Genomic DNA, 20,269 nt, shown 5'->3' on the forward strand with positions numbered 1-20,269 from the left:
ATCACATATCATTATTTTATTGGTCTGTGTTTAAACAGACTAATTACAAACTATGACATAATCAATTATTAAAATATTGTAAAAAAAAATAGTTAAAAGTAATTTTCCTTCTTACATACTAAAAAAATAAAATCAATTTATAATATATATATATATATATATAAATTAATTTTATAAAATTAAATTAAACTTAAAATTTATATTTTAATACATATATTTCAAACCATTACTTCTAAAATATATTTACACACGTAAACATATACATATATTTTGATTATAAAACTAAACATGAGTAAATGATGTCAATCAATAAACTTAAAAAACATTAAATTTTATTAGAATAAATTTTAATATATCGTTATGATACCTTATTAAAAGATATAATTTAATTATAACTTAATTTCACGAAATTAATTTATATAATAAAATGTTCATTATTTACATGTTAAAAAAATATAATATAATTTTACAAAATTAATTTATATAATAAAGTTTTCATTTTTACATACTGTAATTCTAACATTATGTAAAAATGGATGATGTTGATTCATAAAAAGGTGATATTTGAGAGTATGTAATTAGAGTGAGATTATTGAAAAGAGAAAGAGACAGATAAACCTGCTGCAGAATTGATTAGCTTTATTTGTCGAAAAGCCATGGATGGGGACCAAGACACATCCACGAGCACCACGAGAACATAATTTGTACTTCCTTACTTTCTAACCATTCATTTCTGTCCTTCACAATCCACCTTTATAATTCAACACGTCATCATTTCTTCACGCACCTTTTGGATATTCAAAAGATATTTTTTATATTATATAATTTTAAATACAATATTTTTTTTTCTTTTTCAAGTATGAATTTATAAGTTTTCCAATTATTTAATTTAAAAATGTATTTTAAATTGTGTAACTCGTGATATAATTTTTCATTTTCAAATTGTGTTTTTCTGAATTATACAATCTAAAATGTATTTGGAAATATAAAATTATGTTTTAGATAATCCAAAATACATTTTTGAGTTACAAATAGTATGCTTCAAAATAAATTTTCAGATAAATGTTTCTGACGGATAGATGATTTGGATTTTCTTACACCTATATGGAGGTGGAAGAAGAAAATATGGAGGTGGTAAAAGAAATATCTCACTCTACCCTTCTGGCCCTTTTACGTGGTCTCCTTTTTGTGTTACACATTTTCAAAACTTTTTTTTTATAGACCAATAAGTGATAGAGGATAGGTTTGATCTCCACAACTACAGAAATGACTAAAACCAAAAGTCATATGAAAAACTCTCACCTAAATTTTATATCTTTTATATTAAATCATTAATATATTATTAAAATAAAGAATTAGTAGTTGGTGATAACATGTATTCACTTTCAAACCATCTCAATATGACTCCATTTGATTTTGATTTTTCTTTTTATGTTATGAACACTCTGTTTACTTTCATTATTTTTCTTGCCAATATACAGAAAAATAAATTGCATAACTGCTGCATTTTGTCATTGACATGTTTGAGTTCTTATTTGGTATTGGCTGATGTCTAATTCTTTTTACCATAATAAATACAAGATATTAATGATAATAGTATTATTCATGTTCTGGTTTAGTTTTTTACAGTAGTATATTATTATTGAAGACATTTTATACTTAAATTAGTTAAATAATACAATCACGTAATTCTTTATCTTTCCTCTATATTTATAAGTTTTTATTTTTTTTCTATATTTATAAATTTTTATCTTTCTTCTGTATTTATAAGTTTTGAAATAAATTTTGTATTAGAGTTAACTCTCTAAAAATTTATTTTATCTTATTATGTAGAGTTTATAAATCGATTGGTCATCCTTAAAATATAAATCGAGTAATTATAATATATATTTGTTTGGAAAGATATTCAGTTTAAATGTACGAGAATATATTGACCGATTATACTATACAGTATGTTTTTATATAGAGATAAAAGGAATAAGAATAAGAATAAACAACACCTCCAATTCCAGCTTAGTTTACTACAGGAGATGTGGTCGAAGATAGCCTTATCCATTCCACCGAATGCATGAAAAACTAAGGGTGGTTCAACAAATATAGAACTCCTGGAAATCATGTTCATTGCCTTGTTCTTTTCTTAAACCACACCACATTTCTTGAATCAATTTTAAAGGATGGTTCTTGAAAAATGGATACACAACCAAGTTCTGCTAAAATCTGACATATACCATGTCTTTTTCTTGTGTATTATAATACTACAAAAACATGTCAAAGGTAGTATAGTACTATAAATTTGAAGGGACAGAATCGCAGTGGGACACATATCCTCTGAACTCTCCTGAACTTGTTACTTACCTTTAACCACACGTATTCACTTTGGTTCCCATGCACATGACACTTGGAGTCCACGTGTCAAGCTCTAGAAGCCCTTCAGGTTTCGATAGTTCTTCCTTCAATAAGGATGCCATCCATCAGTAACTTACTCTTGTCGTTTCTAGAAAAGCTTGAAGTAGTTAATGGCTCCAAAACGTGGTGAGAAGTTGGTGGTGAGATCCACCAAGAAAGTTGTGGAATCAAGCGTGCAAGTATCGGTTGTAAGCACCGGCAGCAGAAGACAAACACGGGGAAACAAAGAAACAGAAGAGGCAGAAGGTGGAAAAGAGCATGTGATGGTTATTCCCGTTGAAGAAGTGAATCCCGAAGCCCGGAAGGATTCGTCTACCTCTGCCATTACTGAGGGAAACAAAGGTGAGAAAAACAACACTGGGGAAGACGGTGGAGTGCAGATTGAAGAGAAAGAGAAGAAGGTAGAGAATGAGGGAGAGAAGGATGAGAAGGAGAAGGAGAAGGAGAAGGCAAAGATACCAAAAGGGTCTAATGGAAAAGAGAGAAAAAAGGGGAAAAAGAAGGGAAGGAAAAGTGTAGAAGGGTATCAGAGGTATGTGTATAGGGTGTTGAAGCAGGTGCACCCTGAGATGGGAATCTCTGCCAAATGCATGACTGTTCTGAACAATTTGATGAATGACATGTTTGAGAGATTGGCTGGTGAAGCTGCTAAGCTGAAGGACTACACTGGACACATGACATTGTCTTCAAGGGAGATTCAAGGAGCAGTGAAGCTGGTTTTACCAGGAGAGCTTGGGAAGCATGCCATTGCAGAAGGTGTCAAAGCTGTGAATAAATTCACCTCCTATGATACTGATGAATAGTCTAGACAGTATAGTTATATGTTTAGTATGTAAAAACATGTACTTGATTAGTTATAAGGTGACTAGGTTAAGGTTTTTCTTGTTTTAGGTGACTAGGTATTTAGCATTGTGTTGTTAAGTAGGTGTTTTTGTATTTTGCAATTTGGAGAATGGTGTATGTTTGGTTGGTTGGTTGGTTCTTCTGATAGGGTCAGAAATGTAGATCACTTACTGTTATTAGTGTGCTTGTTTATCTGTAATGCAATTAGTAGTTATTGCCAGTTTCATTGATATTTCTGGGGGTTGAGGAAAGTTTGGTTTCATAATAGTTTCACAATGTTCTACTCGGTGGAGGATATGATTGTATTTTAACACCTTTTATATAGCATAATATTCAAAAAAGACAAGGAATAAATTGTTAATGGAAAACACTTGCAATGAAGTAATACGGTTTTGTCCCATGTTGTTTCTGAGGAACAGGGTGGGAACATTATACACAAACCTGCTGATATAAGAAAAACTAAGTTATACACAAACCTATGATTGCTCAGTTAATTTAAGGAAAATATTATTTTAACAAATTTTTTTACAACTTTTTTACAATAAAGTCAGGGTGGAAGATAAATTTAGTAATAGTACTGTTATTATATACCTTTCTGGCCCATTTCTTGGAAGAATATATAATGTATCCTTAGTAGGTGATAAATGGCATTTAAAACTCATGTAATATAATTACTAACTAAGAAATAATCCTTAACTTTTCACATTCAAATGATACGGTGAATCCAATTTTTTAAAATATTTATTAAGCTAATTTTGAAAGAAAAAAGGTAAAGTTTTTTGGAAAGTACCAATGTACCGGTGCTCTTTTGTTTTTATCCGGCTCATATTTCTTAACAATCTAATCTCACCCTACTTAATTATACATTAGAATGTTGACTTGAGTCTTAATAAAATAATTGATTCCATGAAAACCCAAAAAAATTAAAAAATAAGTTCATGAGAAACCAAAAGAAAGGGTCACAACATGCTTTGGTCCAAACATCCAAAATAAGATAAGGTTACATATAATCCATTAGAATTGGTTATGGTAATATTTTTTATTGGAGATACCTAAACATGATACATAAACATTCTATTATTTATAATTTAATAATCATGTATATATGTGTGAATTATAATATATTTTTAATTTACTAATAATCATATATATATATATATATATATAAAGTGAAACAGATCTTATTTAAATTGAGTTGGTTTAATAAAATTAAATTAAGTTTAAGTTCTGCTACTTTAGTATAGTATTAGAATCGGTTAAATTTTATTATAACCAAGATTTAAATCATATATATTATATTTGATTTTCATATTCGAATGAATGATATTTTAGTGCGAATTGGTGTATTAAAAATCTTATATCAATTCAATTTCTTTAGATTTATTCTTTAAGTCCATTTTGAATCCATAAAATTATGTGAAAAAGTAAAGTAGGTATGTAAGTTGAAAAAGTAATAAGAAAAGTGAAAATCTACCAATTTAAAAAAAATAATGACTTTTCTTTTTCTTTGCTAAAATAAAATATATTAAATCAAAATCTACCAAATTAAAATCTACAAAAACTAGCTTGGAGTTTAACAAACTAGCTTGTAAATTGATTGCAATTTAAAAAAAAAAAGAAAAAAGGAAGGGTATGTTATATGTGAGATCCGTAATCTTAATGAACTCAACTTAGATGTATACATTCACTCGAATTCTCAAACGTATAAACTAATATGTTTCTTTTATTTACAACTCTTAGAAAAGTACTTAGCAAAAGTTACGCACAAAGCATCTCAAATTTAATCAAGATTGACCAACGTGTCCAATTTAAAGTGATGTCCAACAAGTTGTAACGATAACATTAAAAGATTTTGACACAGTAAATTTGATATTATTTCGATCAAGAAATTGCTTATAAACATGCTATAAATTCAAACATTATGTTACGCATTGTTGATTGATATATTTGCACTTATTCATCGTATATTTGTTAAAAGACAGCTAGCATATCAATTAAATATAAGAAATGAACACACGAAAGCTTTCAAGTGATAATAAAAGGTAAATTAAACAAAAATCTCTAATACATCTTGTGCATCCAGTAGCTTGAATGGAAACATTTAATTTATGTTCTTATTTTTTACATAAGAAAAAGTTAACAAGATTGTGTTTAATTGTTTATCCTCGCATTGGTTGTAATCACATTTAATTACGTATTGAAAGTTGTAGTAGCTTAACCTTAAATAATAGTTAAAATTTTCAATCCGAGTTAGAAATTGTGGATTATAAAAAATGTTGTAGATAACACTTATGTGTAATCAATTTTTTTAAAAATCTTATAAAATTAAATAAGAATGGGATAAACTCGAGCTGAATAAATTATATAAAAATTCAAAATATACATTATAATCCTAGTGACTGGTTTCAGGCTTAATAACACCCGTTAAACACGATGGGGTCACTATAAATTTATTGGATGCTTTTCGGTTGTATTCTATAATTTCCAACTGCATCCCGTAACTTTTAAAATAACAACTTTAAACTTCACAGAACAAAATTTTCAGATATTTTGAAAACAATTTCCATAACAGAATGTCCAAAATAAAATTTTCACAACAAAATTTTCAAAACACACTCCAAATCCAGCTTTTCAAAACTTTCTAGAACATAAAAAATTTCTTTAAAACGAGCTTTTTTCTAAAACAAGCTCCCTCTCTTGTTCTTCCTCACTCAAATAGTGGAGTGGAAAAGACAGGTCCATGATACAGCATTAATGATGATAGTAACAACAGCCATAACATAGTTCGATGAAGGATATTTTAGTCCCTTTATGTTGGTATGGGGATGCAGAAAGAAAAAGCTTTATATTGAATAAAATCTTTTATACTTACATAACCTTACATGTATGTACAATACCATTTGAGTACACTGAGTACAGAAACAGAGGAGTACCTCCATAGATTATTCCCACCGAATATAGCTAAGCTGCTACTCCAGTAGCTAACAGTACTTTTTTAGAGACAGATCATGTTTATAAACATTTCAGTATGGTTCCCAAAAACTTATGGCTAAAATAGAATACAGCAAACCGTCGGTGGTGGAACAAAAGAATATTGCAGCTCTTACCCTATAGTCACGTCACTCTGCTTAAATTGTCATTCCACAACTTATTCATTCTATTCCAAAATAAAAAATTCAAACTCGCTTTTTCCCAAAATTAACAGCAGTAGCAACAACCATAGCAAATTAATAATATTGTGATAATCACAGTGGATTTAGAAGGATCATGCAACATTCCCGCATACTCCAGAGTCACGGATTAAATGCTGTGGCTCCCATTCTCAGTCCCTGTCATATCACTCACTCTCTAATTTATTTATTTCACCAAAATATATATCTATTATTAATTTACTATCCACTGTATATTATAGCTAAAATTGTAAAATATAAAAGCTCCTAACGCAACACTGCACTGCGCTATGCAACACCTTTTGTTATTCTCACAAGCAAGAAGAACATTGGACAGTGTTTGGTTGCTGAGAAATTTAAAACAAAAAATGGAATTCTCTTACCGCAGATTGCTGCTGCAGAACGAGGACGTTCCAATCTCCACGTCCATGCCTCCTCTTCCTCACGCCAAACACGCCACAAACGCTTCCTCGCCGCAAGTGTCCTTAGGAAGCCCTCTGGAAGTGTCCATTCGTCCGGTGTTCACTTCGAGCGTTGCCTACGTCTTCCTCATCCTCTTCACCACCTTCTTCTTCATCGGATTCGTGTTTCTCTACTTCCAACAGCACGCCTCCTCGTCGGACTCCGAGTCCGGCGCCATCCGCCGGCGAGCACAGTCGGAGTCCGTGGCGGAGAAGTCTCTGGCGGTGGTGGCGGATGCGGCGAGGCAGGGGGATTGCGCGATATGTCTGGAGGAGGTGGGAGAGGGAGAGGCGGTGAAGATGATTGCGTACTGTAAACACGTGTTCCACGCGGATTGCATTGACAGGTGGCTGGAGAAGCAGGTGACATGCCCCGTGTGCCGGTGCTGCTGCGAGAGGTGTGGAGAGGTGGAGTCGGTGACGGTGAGAGGAGACGAAGGAGGAGATGGAGAAGTGGTTTCGGTAAGAAGCTTGGATTAGGCGTGTTGCGCGTTGCGTGTGTTAGAGGGCATTGGGTTATTCATATTAACTATGCTTCAACCACTTTTCCTTTCTCTCATTCTCATCATTCCCACTATTTTCTCTCTGTTCAACAACTTAATAACATTTCCTTCTTTTTTTTTCAATTTTTTTAATTTTCTATTTTTGGTTCAAGATGTGATTTTATGTAGTAAATGGTCTGTTAATTCAATCTCCAGAACTATTTTTTTAAAGAAAAAAAAAATTTATATTAAATTATTTTTTCTCAATGTATTATTTACCATATTTACTTTAGTATACTGTAATTAAGGTTTCGATAAATGATAAGTTTATCTTCTGAATAGGTTGTAATTTAATTAGAATGTCTGTTTTATTTGTTACTTTAATTGTATCTTTTAGTATACCATATTTATTCTATTATTTTCAACCTGTGCTTCTAGATATTTGAATCATTATATTAATTAACATAACAAAATATGATGTCTATATAAATAATATTTTATATTTTGAACTTGATTAAAAAAATATAAGATTAATAACAGAGTAGACAGGGTGAAAATATGTAATAATCAAAGCTTAAAATCACAAGAGCTTAAAATTAATTTAAAACTTATATGATAAATACTTGCATAAGCTTTCATTAATATATTTAAATTAAAATTTTATGCAAAATATATCGTATAACACGTGCACACCAGTTTCATATTTACCGAATACTTTTATAGATAAATTTCTCAAAATATTATAATTGAGCAAGTTTAACAATTTTCTATCAACTATCAATTATTATTTTAGGTGTTTTTTTTCTTATGTTCTAACTGACTTACATTTATCAAACGTAAACAAAAAATAGTAGGTCAATAATTTAATGGTTAAACGCATAAAACAATTGCATTATCTATAAAGTTTTTTGAGACGATAATGGTAAAAGCCAATTTTTTTGTTATACATGATAATTTGTGGTTGAATCACGTTATAAAATATATTCACACTAGAATGTCATTTAGAATACAAATATATAAATATCAAAAAATAAAATATACACAAATTAAAAATCTCAATTAGTAATATTTAATTGCACTAATTCCATTTTAAGATAATTTTTTTATAAACTACCCTTTCTAAGATTTTTATATGTTTTTTTAAAGGTTTGAGTATCTAAGTATTTTTTATTTATTTATTAGTCTTCATTGCAGATAAAAAAATTAAAAAATTTTGCTAAAAATAAAATATAAATTAAATAAGAAAATAATTTATATATTATCTTACTGAATAAAAAAGCAAGTGAAATGGAGTTAAAATGTCTTAAATTTACAATTAACACTCAATATTTTTATAATCTAGATAAGAAAAAATAATACATTTTCTATATTATGTTTTTATGATTTTTTTAGTACTTATCAGTTAGAGTACTTCACCGATCCATCGGTTTAAATCGATTGTTGTGGAAACCAATCGATGGGTAAGATTATCAGGATGATTAAGGTATTTATCATATTAAACAAAATTAGAGCATTTTAAAAATAAAAGTTTATTAAAAGTGTTTCAGTAGGATTTTATGGAACTAAGATACTAACATTTTCTTACGTGTCTTTCTTCTTTTCGAAAGCTGAGATTGTTTGAGCTGCTTGTCTTTCTTCAGTCTAAGTCATTTTAAAGTGTCAAAAGAATGTAAATAATTAGACTAACCCATTTTATAAGGTTGAATGGCCAAGCAAGCAAGAGTGCTTTATTGAAGACGCTCAGTTGAGAATGACTGTTCCTCAGCTCTTAGTGTTCGACCTAGGAGTTCCTGGAGAACTTCCTAGTAAACAGGCTTTACCTCTCGACTTTGTGACTTTGACCTAGGAGTTTTTCCTAGGGAACGGGCTTTACCATTCGGTTTATAGTCCATGGGGGACTGTCTTCACCGTTCGATTTTTAGTCCATAGGGAACTGTCCTTATCGCTCGGTTTATAACTTTAGTTTGTTGGCGAGAGGGATTTACCTCTCGGTCTTTGACTTCAACTTTCTAACGAGAGGGATTCACCTCTCGGTCTTTAACTTCATCTTTTTAGAGAGATGGATTTACCTCTCGACCGAGAAGAATTTACCTCTCGGTCTTTGACTTTAACTTTCTGGCGAGAGGGATTTACCTCTCGCTCTTCGGCATCAACTTTTTAGTTTACAAGAGGGGTTTACCTCTCAGCCGAGAGGGATTTACCTCTTGGTCTTTATCTTCAGCCTTCTGGTTGACGAGAGGGATTTACCTCTCGGTCTTTGTCATCAGCTTTTTGGTAGCACTCTCAGTCTTCAACATCATTGAGAGGGATTTACCTCTCGGTCGAGAGGGATTTACCTCTCGGTCTTTGAGCTAGGAGTTCTTCCTAGTGAACGAGCTTTACCGTTCAACATAGTACTAAGAGTTCCTCGAGAACCTCCTAGTGAGAGGGCTTTACCTCTCAGCATTATGACTTTGACCTAGGAGTTCTTCCTAGGGAACGGGCTTTACCGTTCGACTTTTCAGCGTGGGAGTTCGTTTTGGAACTTCCTAGTGGACGAGAGTGTGAGTCCTTGGGGACGTCCAACATCGCTCGGTTTAGGACGAGAATGAGAGTTCACGGAGAACGTCCCTCACTACTCGATTTTTCAACGTAGGATTTCATTTTGGAACTTCCTAGTGGACGAAAATGTCAGTCATCGGGGACGTCTAACACCGCTCGGTTTAGGACGAGAGTAAGCGTTCATGGAGAACATTCCTCACCGCTCGGCTTAGGACCAGGGGTTCTCGGAGAGCGCTCCCTGGGTTTTGTTGACTCCAGTGATGGCTTACTTCTGAGAGGGATTTACCTCTTCGGTCTTCTGGTTGACGAAAAGGATTTACCTCTCGGTCTTTTCTTCAACGAGAGGGTTTTACCTCTCGGTCTTCGACCTAGGAATTCCTGGAGAATTTCCTAATGGACGTGAGGGATTTACCTCTCAGTTCTTGCACTCCTCTTGGCCGAGTGGTCTGCATGGTCCTGTCACCTGCACTGTGAAGCCGAATGGCTGAATACCAGTGAGGCCGAATAGTTGAACTGTTGCACGGTTGAACACTTGATGCCAAATTTGGCTAAGTGGTGAGTGCATTACTGGACCCTTAATAAATCTTGAGCAATATTATAATATTGAATTAAGATATTTAAATTAAATTAAATAATAAAATGAATCTATATCAAAATAATTATCTGTAGAGTCATAAAAGCTTGTTGACGTTGATGGTGAGACTGTATTCTTGTCTAGTTCCTTATGATTATAAGAGATGTCCTTCGACCCTACGATAGACGTCAAAATGTTTTGGAAAGAAGACTATTAGTCTCTCTGACCATAAAATCCGGAAAAAAAGCACTATAAATAAGATATTTAATGAAATATTTAATAGTTTAGCGACGAAACATATTTTTTGACGATATGGTTATTAGGAAAGATTTTGAAATTTAGAAAAGATGGTGATGAATTAAAAGTTAGATAAGCTAGAAATGGACGTGGGTCCTATGTAAGTGGTGATCTCAAGAATCCCATATACAGTAGTACAGACCATAATAATAGGCATGGGTCCCATTAAGTTGGTCTTCGGTTCATGATGTTCTTAACTTTCAACCAGGCTAATCATTTTTAAGTTTTTTTTTTTCTATTATTCCCAAATTATATATTTTTATTTTATCCTTTTTTTTTCATTCGTTTTATCTATCTTTTTCTCATCTATCTTATTTTTCTTTTATTTCTATTTAATCACTTTAACTTGTATTTGAAATGAACATGTTATAATTTTTTAAAATTTAAATATATGAGCAGGAGAATTGTTTTTAGTTTTAAAAAACGTTAGTAGATGATATTTCTTAACGAAGATTTGTTATCCTAAGATTTTTTTTAGCTTAAATTAGTAACAAGAAATTTCTTATTAAGAATAGACATCATATGTCCAGAAAACACAAATTTTGTTAAAATACATTCTAAATTGGTTCTGATATCACATTAAGAAGTAAACTTGAAGCTTAACTCAACCCATAAAACTAGCTTATTCACTCAAATATAAAACAAAAACTTAGTCCGTTTCTCCACTCAAATGACATCAAATTGTTAATGTTTTGCGAAGTTGACATATAAGACGAAATATCAATTCAGAATATTCTCTCTGAACAATAAATCTGGAAGGATGTTCCTTATAAATCTCTTCTTACAAATTTTCGTTGAAAAATGCATTGCTAATATCCAGAAGATAAAGTGGTCATTGTTGAAAAGTTACTATGGCTATAAATAAACTAACAAAAGTCATTTTTGTCATGGGAGAAAAAATATATATAGACATATCAAACACAATGATGACAAAAAGAAGATTAATTAATCTTATACATAATTGTTGGTGGCGGCGTCATTGTTGTCTATTACTGTCATTGTCAAAATTCCACAAATCTCGCTATGGTAGGGTTCTAACATGTCTCTGATATCATGTAAAGAAGTGAATTTTAAGCGTATCTCAATCTCACAAAACCGACTTACAAGATGAGATTTACACTCACTTATATACTCTGAATTAGTATTATCTCTAATTAACGTGAGACTTCTAACAATATCAACTATAAGGTAATTTTCTTAAATATTTGATCAAGAATAGACTTCCTAAAAAAAAATGAATGACATCCATTAAAAAATAATTTCACCAACATTAATCGAGAATATCCTAACTAATATTAATCAAAAACACAACTTTGTTTTGCATAGATGGATAAATAATTTAGTGATGTAAATTAAAAAATAACATATCAACTAAAAACTCTCACGTAAATTGAGTGTCAAATATCTTTATTAATGTGGATGAAATTTTTTGACTTACATTGATAAAAAAAAATAATCCTCCCACCATAGTTAAGAGGACTTTTGTTAGTGTTGATTGAAAATTAACCTAACCTACATTTTGATTGGCATTGAGCAAATAACAAACCCAACTTAAATTAACTGAGAATAACATCAACACAAATGATATTATCTTCGACACCACCTAAAATATTTTGTTGTTAATTAAGATACAACTTACTAACACCAACAGAAGAAAATACTACATTCTTTTTTTAAAAAAAAATATTTTTAACCATGGCAATAAAAAAAATAGTCTTGATAAACTTCAATCAGAAACAAAATTTTATTAACTTTAACTGAAACATAATGTCCAGTTGATGACCTCAATTGAGTCAAAGTGCGTTTCAATTTAGTGTGAGTTAATATATAATAGAATATAAAAAATTGAGATTGAGGATAATATACAATTTAAAATTATCTAATTTCATGTAATTAGATCGCTTTTATAAATTTTGATTTTTTTTAATTTTCTATCTACATAACATATATGGTCATAATTCAAATTCTTCATAAAAATAATTATCTTATAAAAAAAATTCTATAAAAAACATTATTAACATGTGTTTGATGTAATATAAGTATAGAAATAGAAGAAAGGTGGAGAAAATGGTAGAAAATAATTACACTAGGTGTCAAAATTGAATTTCTTAAGAACATTGAATTTGTTGACTAGTCTTCATTTGATTTGTGTTTAACTTCAATCAAGGAGGTGATTCTTGCACGCATGTATATTTCAATTTTTGGGTTTGATAAAGACCTAATTCGAATTCTGTTTCTAGTGTTTCTTAGCACAAGAGTTTTTGCTTGAAATGGTTCAGCTTTTCTTGCAATAAATGTAGTTATTATCAGTTTTTATTAGGTTTACTTATAGTCAATATTATCTCTAACAAGTAGTTAAATATTGATTGAAACTGTTAAACGGTGTTTAATTTTTTTATTTTTTGCTTTTTGACACTTTTCATTGCTTTCGCATTTAAGTCAATTTGGCTTAATACATTGCATTGCATTCTATTAATCTAATTGTCTTCTCTTATTTATACGTCCGATGCCCGTCTAAAACTATAGACAAGTTCTTCCTCCACCTCCATAATTTTTTTTTTCTATTTTGTTCTTTCTATATTATAATACTCAAAAGTTATTTTTTAATAATAAAATTCAGAAGTCATTTTTCCCTTAAAAAAATTGTTTCAGGATTACATAATTCAAAAATAAAAAATAATTTTGAATTGTGTATTTTTTTTTCAATAAAATAAGTAGAGTTGAAAAGTGACTTTCGAATGGGATAATTTAAAAATGGTAAAATGAGAAAATAAATTATGAAAGATGATGGGAAAATGAGAGTTGCAGGAAAAAAGTTATGAAGGTCCAGGAAGAAACTTCCAATCTGTAAATATGATATGCATATTATTTTTGGCGCGTTAAAGATATGGTTAGTTTTCTCTGTATACGATGCGCATTAGAAACCTGTCCACACAAACCTCTCATTCTGTTAAGGATGCTTCATTATCCAAAGTGCTATTCTTCAACCCTAACACTTATAACAATATACCACAAGACGTACTTTAAAAACATGCCAAAAGCATACGAAAATACCAAGAAGAAGATTCACCAATAATTAGCTTCTTGTTTGAAATAGTTTAATTATGTTTTACTTAATAGTGTTTCAGAAATGAAAACACAATATATCAGCATTTCATGTATGAGAAATTGAATAATTAAGCACCAATCGGTACTAATACTTTTTTCATCCATACAATTAGACTACTTAACCGTAAACCTAGAAAAACCAAAATCAGAAAATTTTGCCAGCCATTAATTTATATGAAGAAAACTACATTGTAGTGGATTAACAAAATTAACCTAGTTCATCTAAAACCACTCTCAAAATTGTCACTATCCTGCCTGGAAATTAAGTTAATAATACTATATTTGTGCAACTGTATTTTTAATCCATAACCTCTTTTCCTTTTTTAATTTTTTAATTTACGACAAAATAAAAAACCACCTTAAACAATTCATTTTTGAACAACAGTCATGTTATCCCATTTATTTAGTATGTTGATGACAGTTTGATATATGATTGGTTCATTTTCTACATTTTTTGTTTTTTTCTTTTATGGAAGTTATATGTCGATTCACTTTCTATATTTTATTTATTATTTTGATTATGACAGTTATATTAATATTTTTTACATATTTCATCTTTACCCAAAAGTCAAATGTTAGATGTTAGGGGGTCATACTCCAAAAACCTACAGATAAAGCAAAAGTAACTACGCAATTAATTACGTGGATTATTAAAATGAAATATTGCGTAAAAGGGGATGTCAATATTGTTATCTTACCAAACCACCAATCAAGCAGAAGTTAAGAAATTAAAAAACCACAAAAAGAACATCGGAAAATAGTATTTGATCCACGAAATCTTTCTAGTTGTGATATGCTGTCATTGGTCAAGAAACTTCTACCAACCATCATAGCACCACTTAAAAAAAAAAACTGCACAACCTAGAAACAGAAGACGCAGGTTTGATGACAAATCAAAGCATTGGTACGGTCCATCGTAACAGCCACACAAGCACAAACCATAACCCACTTCAGATCAAAATCAATCTGATTTCGATACGATTAAACCCAAACGAGTAAAACTTCATATAACGACATTATAATCACATAAATAATACAGAAACAGGTTTGATCAACAAGAGTAACTCTATCCCGCAATCACAAAAAAGGTGCAAGATGAAACTTAAAAAAACGACGTACAATTTTTATTCATGAGAATCATGGCCCCAAAAAAAATGCCATCTTGTGTCCCATTGGTTCACTCCACATAAATACAATAATCACAGTAAGAAACCAAAAAAAAAACGAAAAAAGAGTACCCGGAAACGTCCAGGAGATAAAACTTGTTAGAATCCTGTATTTTGTTAAAAGTGTGACCTTTTATATTTATGTCATATTATTGTATAGAGTAAGCCCTTATCACCTCCACCACAGGTGCTTGACACATAGGGCATTTCTTCCTGCTTTGGAGCAACTCATTGGCACATTTTGAACATGTACACAAATGACCACATCTGCAACAGAAGCCCAACGATAATTTTTAGATACAATCAGATTTAGGTGAAAACTGGGCTATAAATGTGTCCAGCTTGGTTATGGAATACTACCTGTACAACAAAGAATCGATATTGCTTTCGCAGCATACACAGCAAAGACCTTTTCTCACACATTCCCATTTAGATTTATCTTCTGGTGACTCGCAATAATCATGTACTTCTGAAATAAATTTAACCTAGACTTATCAGTAAGCAGGAGGACAAAAGTTGTTTCTCTTTAAAAATATATCACACAAGTTGAATGGAAAAATGGAAGACCCTGAAAATTGGGATGTGAAATGATAAGACAAATAGCACAAACCAGACGAACCAGCAGAGCGATTTAGGGCTGCAGAAACTTCTTGTCTTATAGAGCGCTGCAACTCAAGCTGCATATCCATACAGGCCTCCAGCATTCTCTGCATGTTATTCATCCTTTGTTGCAATCGAGCCATGTCAATTCTCAAGTCATTAACAATCTCCCAATCCTGCCAAAAAGACAAATCAGAAAATTATTCAAACGATCAAGCAGATGAGTAAACTTATATTACATTAACTAATAAAATTCATTTACAGAACTAATAAAAATCATTTTCACTTTATTAGAACATAGTGAACAAGAGCACCAAAGAAAATTTACGCACAATTCCTAGACGCTGATTATTTATGTCATTCTGTGACCAGTTGTCACGATGGTGGTGGTGCTGGTCCCATAGAGGCAGAGGAGGCGGTATAGGTAAAGAGGGCAGATCAAGTGGACTATTAACAGGACCCTCCTGATCAACAATTTGATCTCTACTTTGCTGTTCAAGGTCCTGCTCTACCGAGTCAGATGATGGGGTTGTTTCTTGCAATTCCCAGTCAATGTTTGCATTACCTTGCCTTTCAACATATGATTGTATTAACTGATCCAGACTGTCCCGGAAACTGCTGTGAAGGAGGTTCGAGACACTTCTCCTGCAAGATAAACAGAAAGTTATTCTAGATTACTCTAGCATTAAAGTTTTATTTTCAAAAATTAAGTCCAGAAGCTATACAAAACACACCTATTAAGAAGTTCCCTGAGTTCAACACTGTACACATTGTCATCTTCAGGAAAATAAAATCCTCGAATTCTACCAACTGGAGCATTTTCATGATCTGAAGGTCCTCCCAACCAATTTTCCACAGCCTCTTGGAAGCCACCATCTTCTTGCCATGCCTCATGAGATTCTTGCAGATGAGAGTTTTCTCCACCCGCATTTCCCAAAGTGTTTTCTGGCCACTCATTTCCTGTGTTACTGATCTGATTACCATCCGCATTTTCCTCAGCACTATTTCTCCATTCGATATTATTCTGATACCAGTCACTTCCTTCATTTTCAAAAGCTTCTTCTGGCTGTTCTACTTCCAGAGCACTAGATTCATTCCAATTTACATCGTCGACATTACCATCCATATGAATGTCATGATTTGAAGAATTGTTTTCGTTACTATTTATATCACACAGCTCAGAATGCTCAATATGCACCTCACTGAATTCCTGGTTATTACTATGCTGCGAATCTTCAATTCGCAAGCTTTGTTGGGTAATTTCATTAGCACCATAATCAATAGGCAACACATCAACATTTTGCTCGGTGTTGTTGTTCACTCTTTCAACACTAGCACTGAATGATGATTGGCAATCTAGTGATTCAATAGGCAAATGTTGCATTCGATCTCCTACTTGAGCATTAGATTCTTGGCAACTTAGGTTCTCAGATGTGGTACCTTGTACACAGCTCTGGCTGTCTGATACCCTGAGACCATCGCTTCCTCTGTCATTAGGGTCAGACTGTTCAGAATGTACAATTGGGACTAAATGTGAACTGTTTGATCCCATTTGTTCATTAGTGCTAAAATCAATATTATCAACATTTGACGAGGTATCAGATACATTGCTGGTTGCTTGACTGCAACCACAATTCTCCTTTCTAGCGATAAACCCCTCCCTGTTCAGAAGACAAGTTAATGTCACTGGCATTTAACAAAAGTATAAAATAATTAAACTGAAGATCATGATAAAATAATTAACGTGCTCCAATTAGATTAAGGAACAAATGAGATTTTTCAACCATCTTTAGAAAGACAAAAGCAGAGGAATTTTTTTTAAATGTCATTAATTACACATATATCCCTATTTTTTATTTCAACTAAAACAAATTAGTATTTCACATTTCTTTTAAAAAAACAGGGGAAAAAATGAACATGTGAATCCAATATACACAAAAAATAGTAAAATTTAAATTCCAAAAATATCAGTTTAACATTCAAAGGATATGCATATACCAATTTTTCAATACAAGCCAAGCTATACGTTGCCGTAGTGAAAGAAAGTTATGTATATTAACACACGTGCACAAGATTATCATGCATTTTTATCGGGTAAAAACATGCATAAAGCTAAAAAAAGTATGCAAAAAAAAAAAGTATTTGAAAGCATCAACTGAATGTCATAAATAAATTCATACCTTAGACCTGATACAGTTTGTTTACGCCTCAAGAAGCCCAATTCACTTTCTGCAACAGATAGGGGCCTGTTATTATCGACAGGTCTATCATTTCTCAAGAATCTGCCTCTAAGCAATGCCTGCAAACATTTCAACAAACATTCATTCGGAGGACAAAGCTTAGGATTTAAATTATTTCTGCATTCGGAATACTGGAATACTTTACATTTTCCCCACGCCTCATTATTATACTATGGATTTTAAACATAAGTTTACTATACCTACAGTGGTATTATGTTATTGTAATATTTCCTTGAAACTCGATGTATAATCAAGAGCTCACCCACAAGTTCTGTCTAGCTCAACTAATGAGAATAACTTACAATGTTCACAGTAACAAACTCCAAAACAAAACTTGAAAGCTAATAACTGCATGATGCAGGAAAATTGTATTAAAAAGTAATAATTTAAAAGGAAAACATAAACCAGTTGTTGAACAAACCTGAATTCGATTACGATAGGGGAATTGAGATACAGCCCGATGTACTGACAAATCCTCAATTTCTCTTTGCCTCTCTCTTTCAGCCTTCTTAAGCATATCAAGCATAGCCTGTCGGCCGCATAATTTCCGTATGCCCCTCCGTGTATGCTCATTTTGGCCCCCATTCTGGTTAACAATGAGTCCATCACGAACACGTTCAATTTGTGTACCAATTTCAGCAGATGGTTCTTCCCTGTTTTCCCCAGATGAAACACTTCTCTGCTGGCTACTCATTTGTACCCACTCCCTAATAATTCTCACCCTTTCCTGTTCAGTTTCCCCAAGCCATTCTCTCCTTGAACCACTACTTCGTCGGGATCCACTTGATACATGATCCCTGGCACCACTATTCATCCATTCCCTGAAAATTTGCCTAACTCTTTCCCTTTCAACTTCTCCTAAATCAGAAGAGTTTTCACAGCTAGAATTATTTAAATCCTCGTGATCTTCATGGGACTCATTATGACTTGGTGACTGTGACCATGTTTCAGATTCATTCTCAACCAAAACTGCATCTTCTAAAACATGCCCCTGCCCTCTCTCTTGGATATCCAGTCTATCTTCCTGAGAGAGCTCAGCAATCAACCCATTCCTCCTTTGATCAAGAGGTACATCACCAGGCCTTCCTTGAACTTGATTCACCACATGTTCATCTTCAATCTCTCGCCACATTTGCAAGAGTGAAGATGACCGGGTGCTTCCCCGTCTTCCCTCTCCCCCTCTCCTAGACGACTGGGAATGGGAATCCCTGAGGAAAGGAGAGTCGAGCACAGACACACTGTGTAGACCAGCAATAGCCATTTCTACTTTACTTTTGTGGCAAGCACACAGATCTCTTCAACCCATCTCATTCAAACGCACTAAAATTAGCATTCGATAACAAGGAAGAAAATAACAATTTCATTCAAGGCACGGATCTTTTTATATTTTCATGGATTCAATCATCAAATTAGGCAAAATCATTACTCTCCTTGCCAATGATATCACCAGCATTAGCCCCATCAAGGAAACAAAATCCAAGCTTCGGAGTTTTCCAATTGAAGGTATCACCGCTACCTTCACTTAATCCTGCGCAAAAGAAAAAAATATCAGTTGATGTTCCCTTTTCATAGCGACAGCACGTAAAACAAAATACATACACAGATATACATAACAGAAACAGAACTACTGAAATAAATAAGTAAACTATGCATAGCCATGGTGAAATTTCTGATATTCCAGAATCTCGGCGAACCTTGGCAAAACAAATTCATTCTGCTCACGGCGTCGGCGTTAGTCATTTCGACTCCGGAAAAGGAAATTCGAAAATCCATTTGTCACCATTTCGTATAGAAACAGAAAAACGCGCCACCGAGGAAACAAAATTAAAATGAACTCCACACGGAAATCAAATCTACATTGCGAGACAGACAAATTTCCGACCAAGAAAAAAGAAAAACTGAAGGAATTAAAATTGAATCCATAGGATTCAACAACGGAACACATAAAAGAAGAGGCATCATTAAGCGATTGTGATTTAACTGTAACGTTGAAGCGTGGAAAGGAACGTACCGGTGAAGCAGAGCTTTTGATTTTGAAGTAAAGGAAACGAAACCCTAACAGCGAAGAGAAAGAATTTCAGAGAGAGAATAATGACAACGAAAATGGAAGCACAGAGATAGAGAGAGAAAGAAAGAGAGAAGATGAAGAAAAGAGCGGCGATTTAGAATTAATAAATGTTGACACGTTTGCATGGAAACTGCCGTAACGTAGAATAAAAAATTAAAAAATTAATTTTATTTTTAAGCGATTCTTACCCTTCCGTGACACGTGGCAATCTGCCCCCTTTTCCGCGCAAATGACGAAATGCTTCCTCTCACAGTCTTAAATTGAAGGTGAAGCTTTTTAGACCGCAGAACACCGAACCCACTCAAACGTGGTC

At 32.6% G+C, this 20,269-nt stretch overlaps 3 protein-coding genes across 5 annotated transcripts; 2 read left to right on the forward strand and 1 right to left on the reverse strand.

The window, feature by feature from the left end:
* Nucleotides 1-2,493: 2,493 nt before the first annotated feature.
* LOC124827725 (uncharacterized) lies at nucleotides 2,494-3,479 on the forward strand. The gene has a single exon (XM_047300848.2). It carries the CDS (start codon nucleotides 2,517-2,519, stop codon nucleotides 3,207-3,209), a length of 693 nt encoding a protein of 230 aa, XP_047156804.1. The 5' UTR covers nucleotides 2,494-2,516; the 3' UTR covers nucleotides 3,210-3,479.
* A 3,105-nt stretch (nucleotides 3,480-6,584) lies between these two features.
* LOC148201711 (E3 ubiquitin-protein ligase ATL6-like) lies at nucleotides 6,585-7,701 on the forward strand. Its single transcript, XM_088110413.1, has one exon. It carries the CDS (start codon nucleotides 6,710-6,712, stop codon nucleotides 7,358-7,360), a length of 651 nt encoding a protein of 216 aa, XP_087966539.1. The 5' UTR covers nucleotides 6,585-6,709; the 3' UTR covers nucleotides 7,361-7,701.
* Nucleotides 7,702-14,984: 7,283 nt separating this feature from the next.
* Nucleotides 14,985-20,042, reverse strand: LOC124827726 (Ring/U-Box superfamily protein). Of its 3 annotated transcripts, none has more exons than XM_047300850.2 (8): nucleotides 19,900-20,042; nucleotides 18,310-19,416; nucleotides 17,829-17,947; nucleotides 16,383-17,309; nucleotides 15,981-16,293; nucleotides 15,668-15,824; nucleotides 15,409-15,517; nucleotides 14,985-15,315 (listed from the first exon to the last, which is right to left on the reverse strand). In XM_047300850.2, the coding sequence occupies exons 2-8, from the start codon at nucleotides 19,147-19,149 to the stop codon at nucleotides 15,198-15,200; spliced, it is 2,583 nt and encodes an 860-aa protein (XP_047156806.1). In that variant the 5' UTR covers nucleotides 19,150-19,416; nucleotides 19,900-20,042; the 3' UTR covers nucleotides 14,985-15,197. The 3 variants fall into 3 exon arrangements, with proteins under 3 accessions (XP_047156806.1, XP_047156805.1, XP_087966092.1); XM_047300849.2 differs by having other exon boundaries at nucleotides 15,659-15,824; XM_088109966.1 differs by lacking the exon at nucleotides 19,900-20,042 and adding an exon at nucleotides 19,583-19,773 and having other exon boundaries at nucleotides 15,659-15,824.
* Nucleotides 20,043-20,269: the final 227 nt, after the last annotated feature.

This window comes from Vigna umbellata, chromosome 3, assembly GCF_029865625.1.
Source record: "Vigna umbellata cultivar VRB3 chromosome 3, Vumbellata_1.0, whole genome shotgun sequence".
Classification (NCBI taxonomy): domain Eukaryota; kingdom Viridiplantae; phylum Streptophyta; class Magnoliopsida; order Fabales; family Fabaceae; genus Vigna; species Vigna umbellata.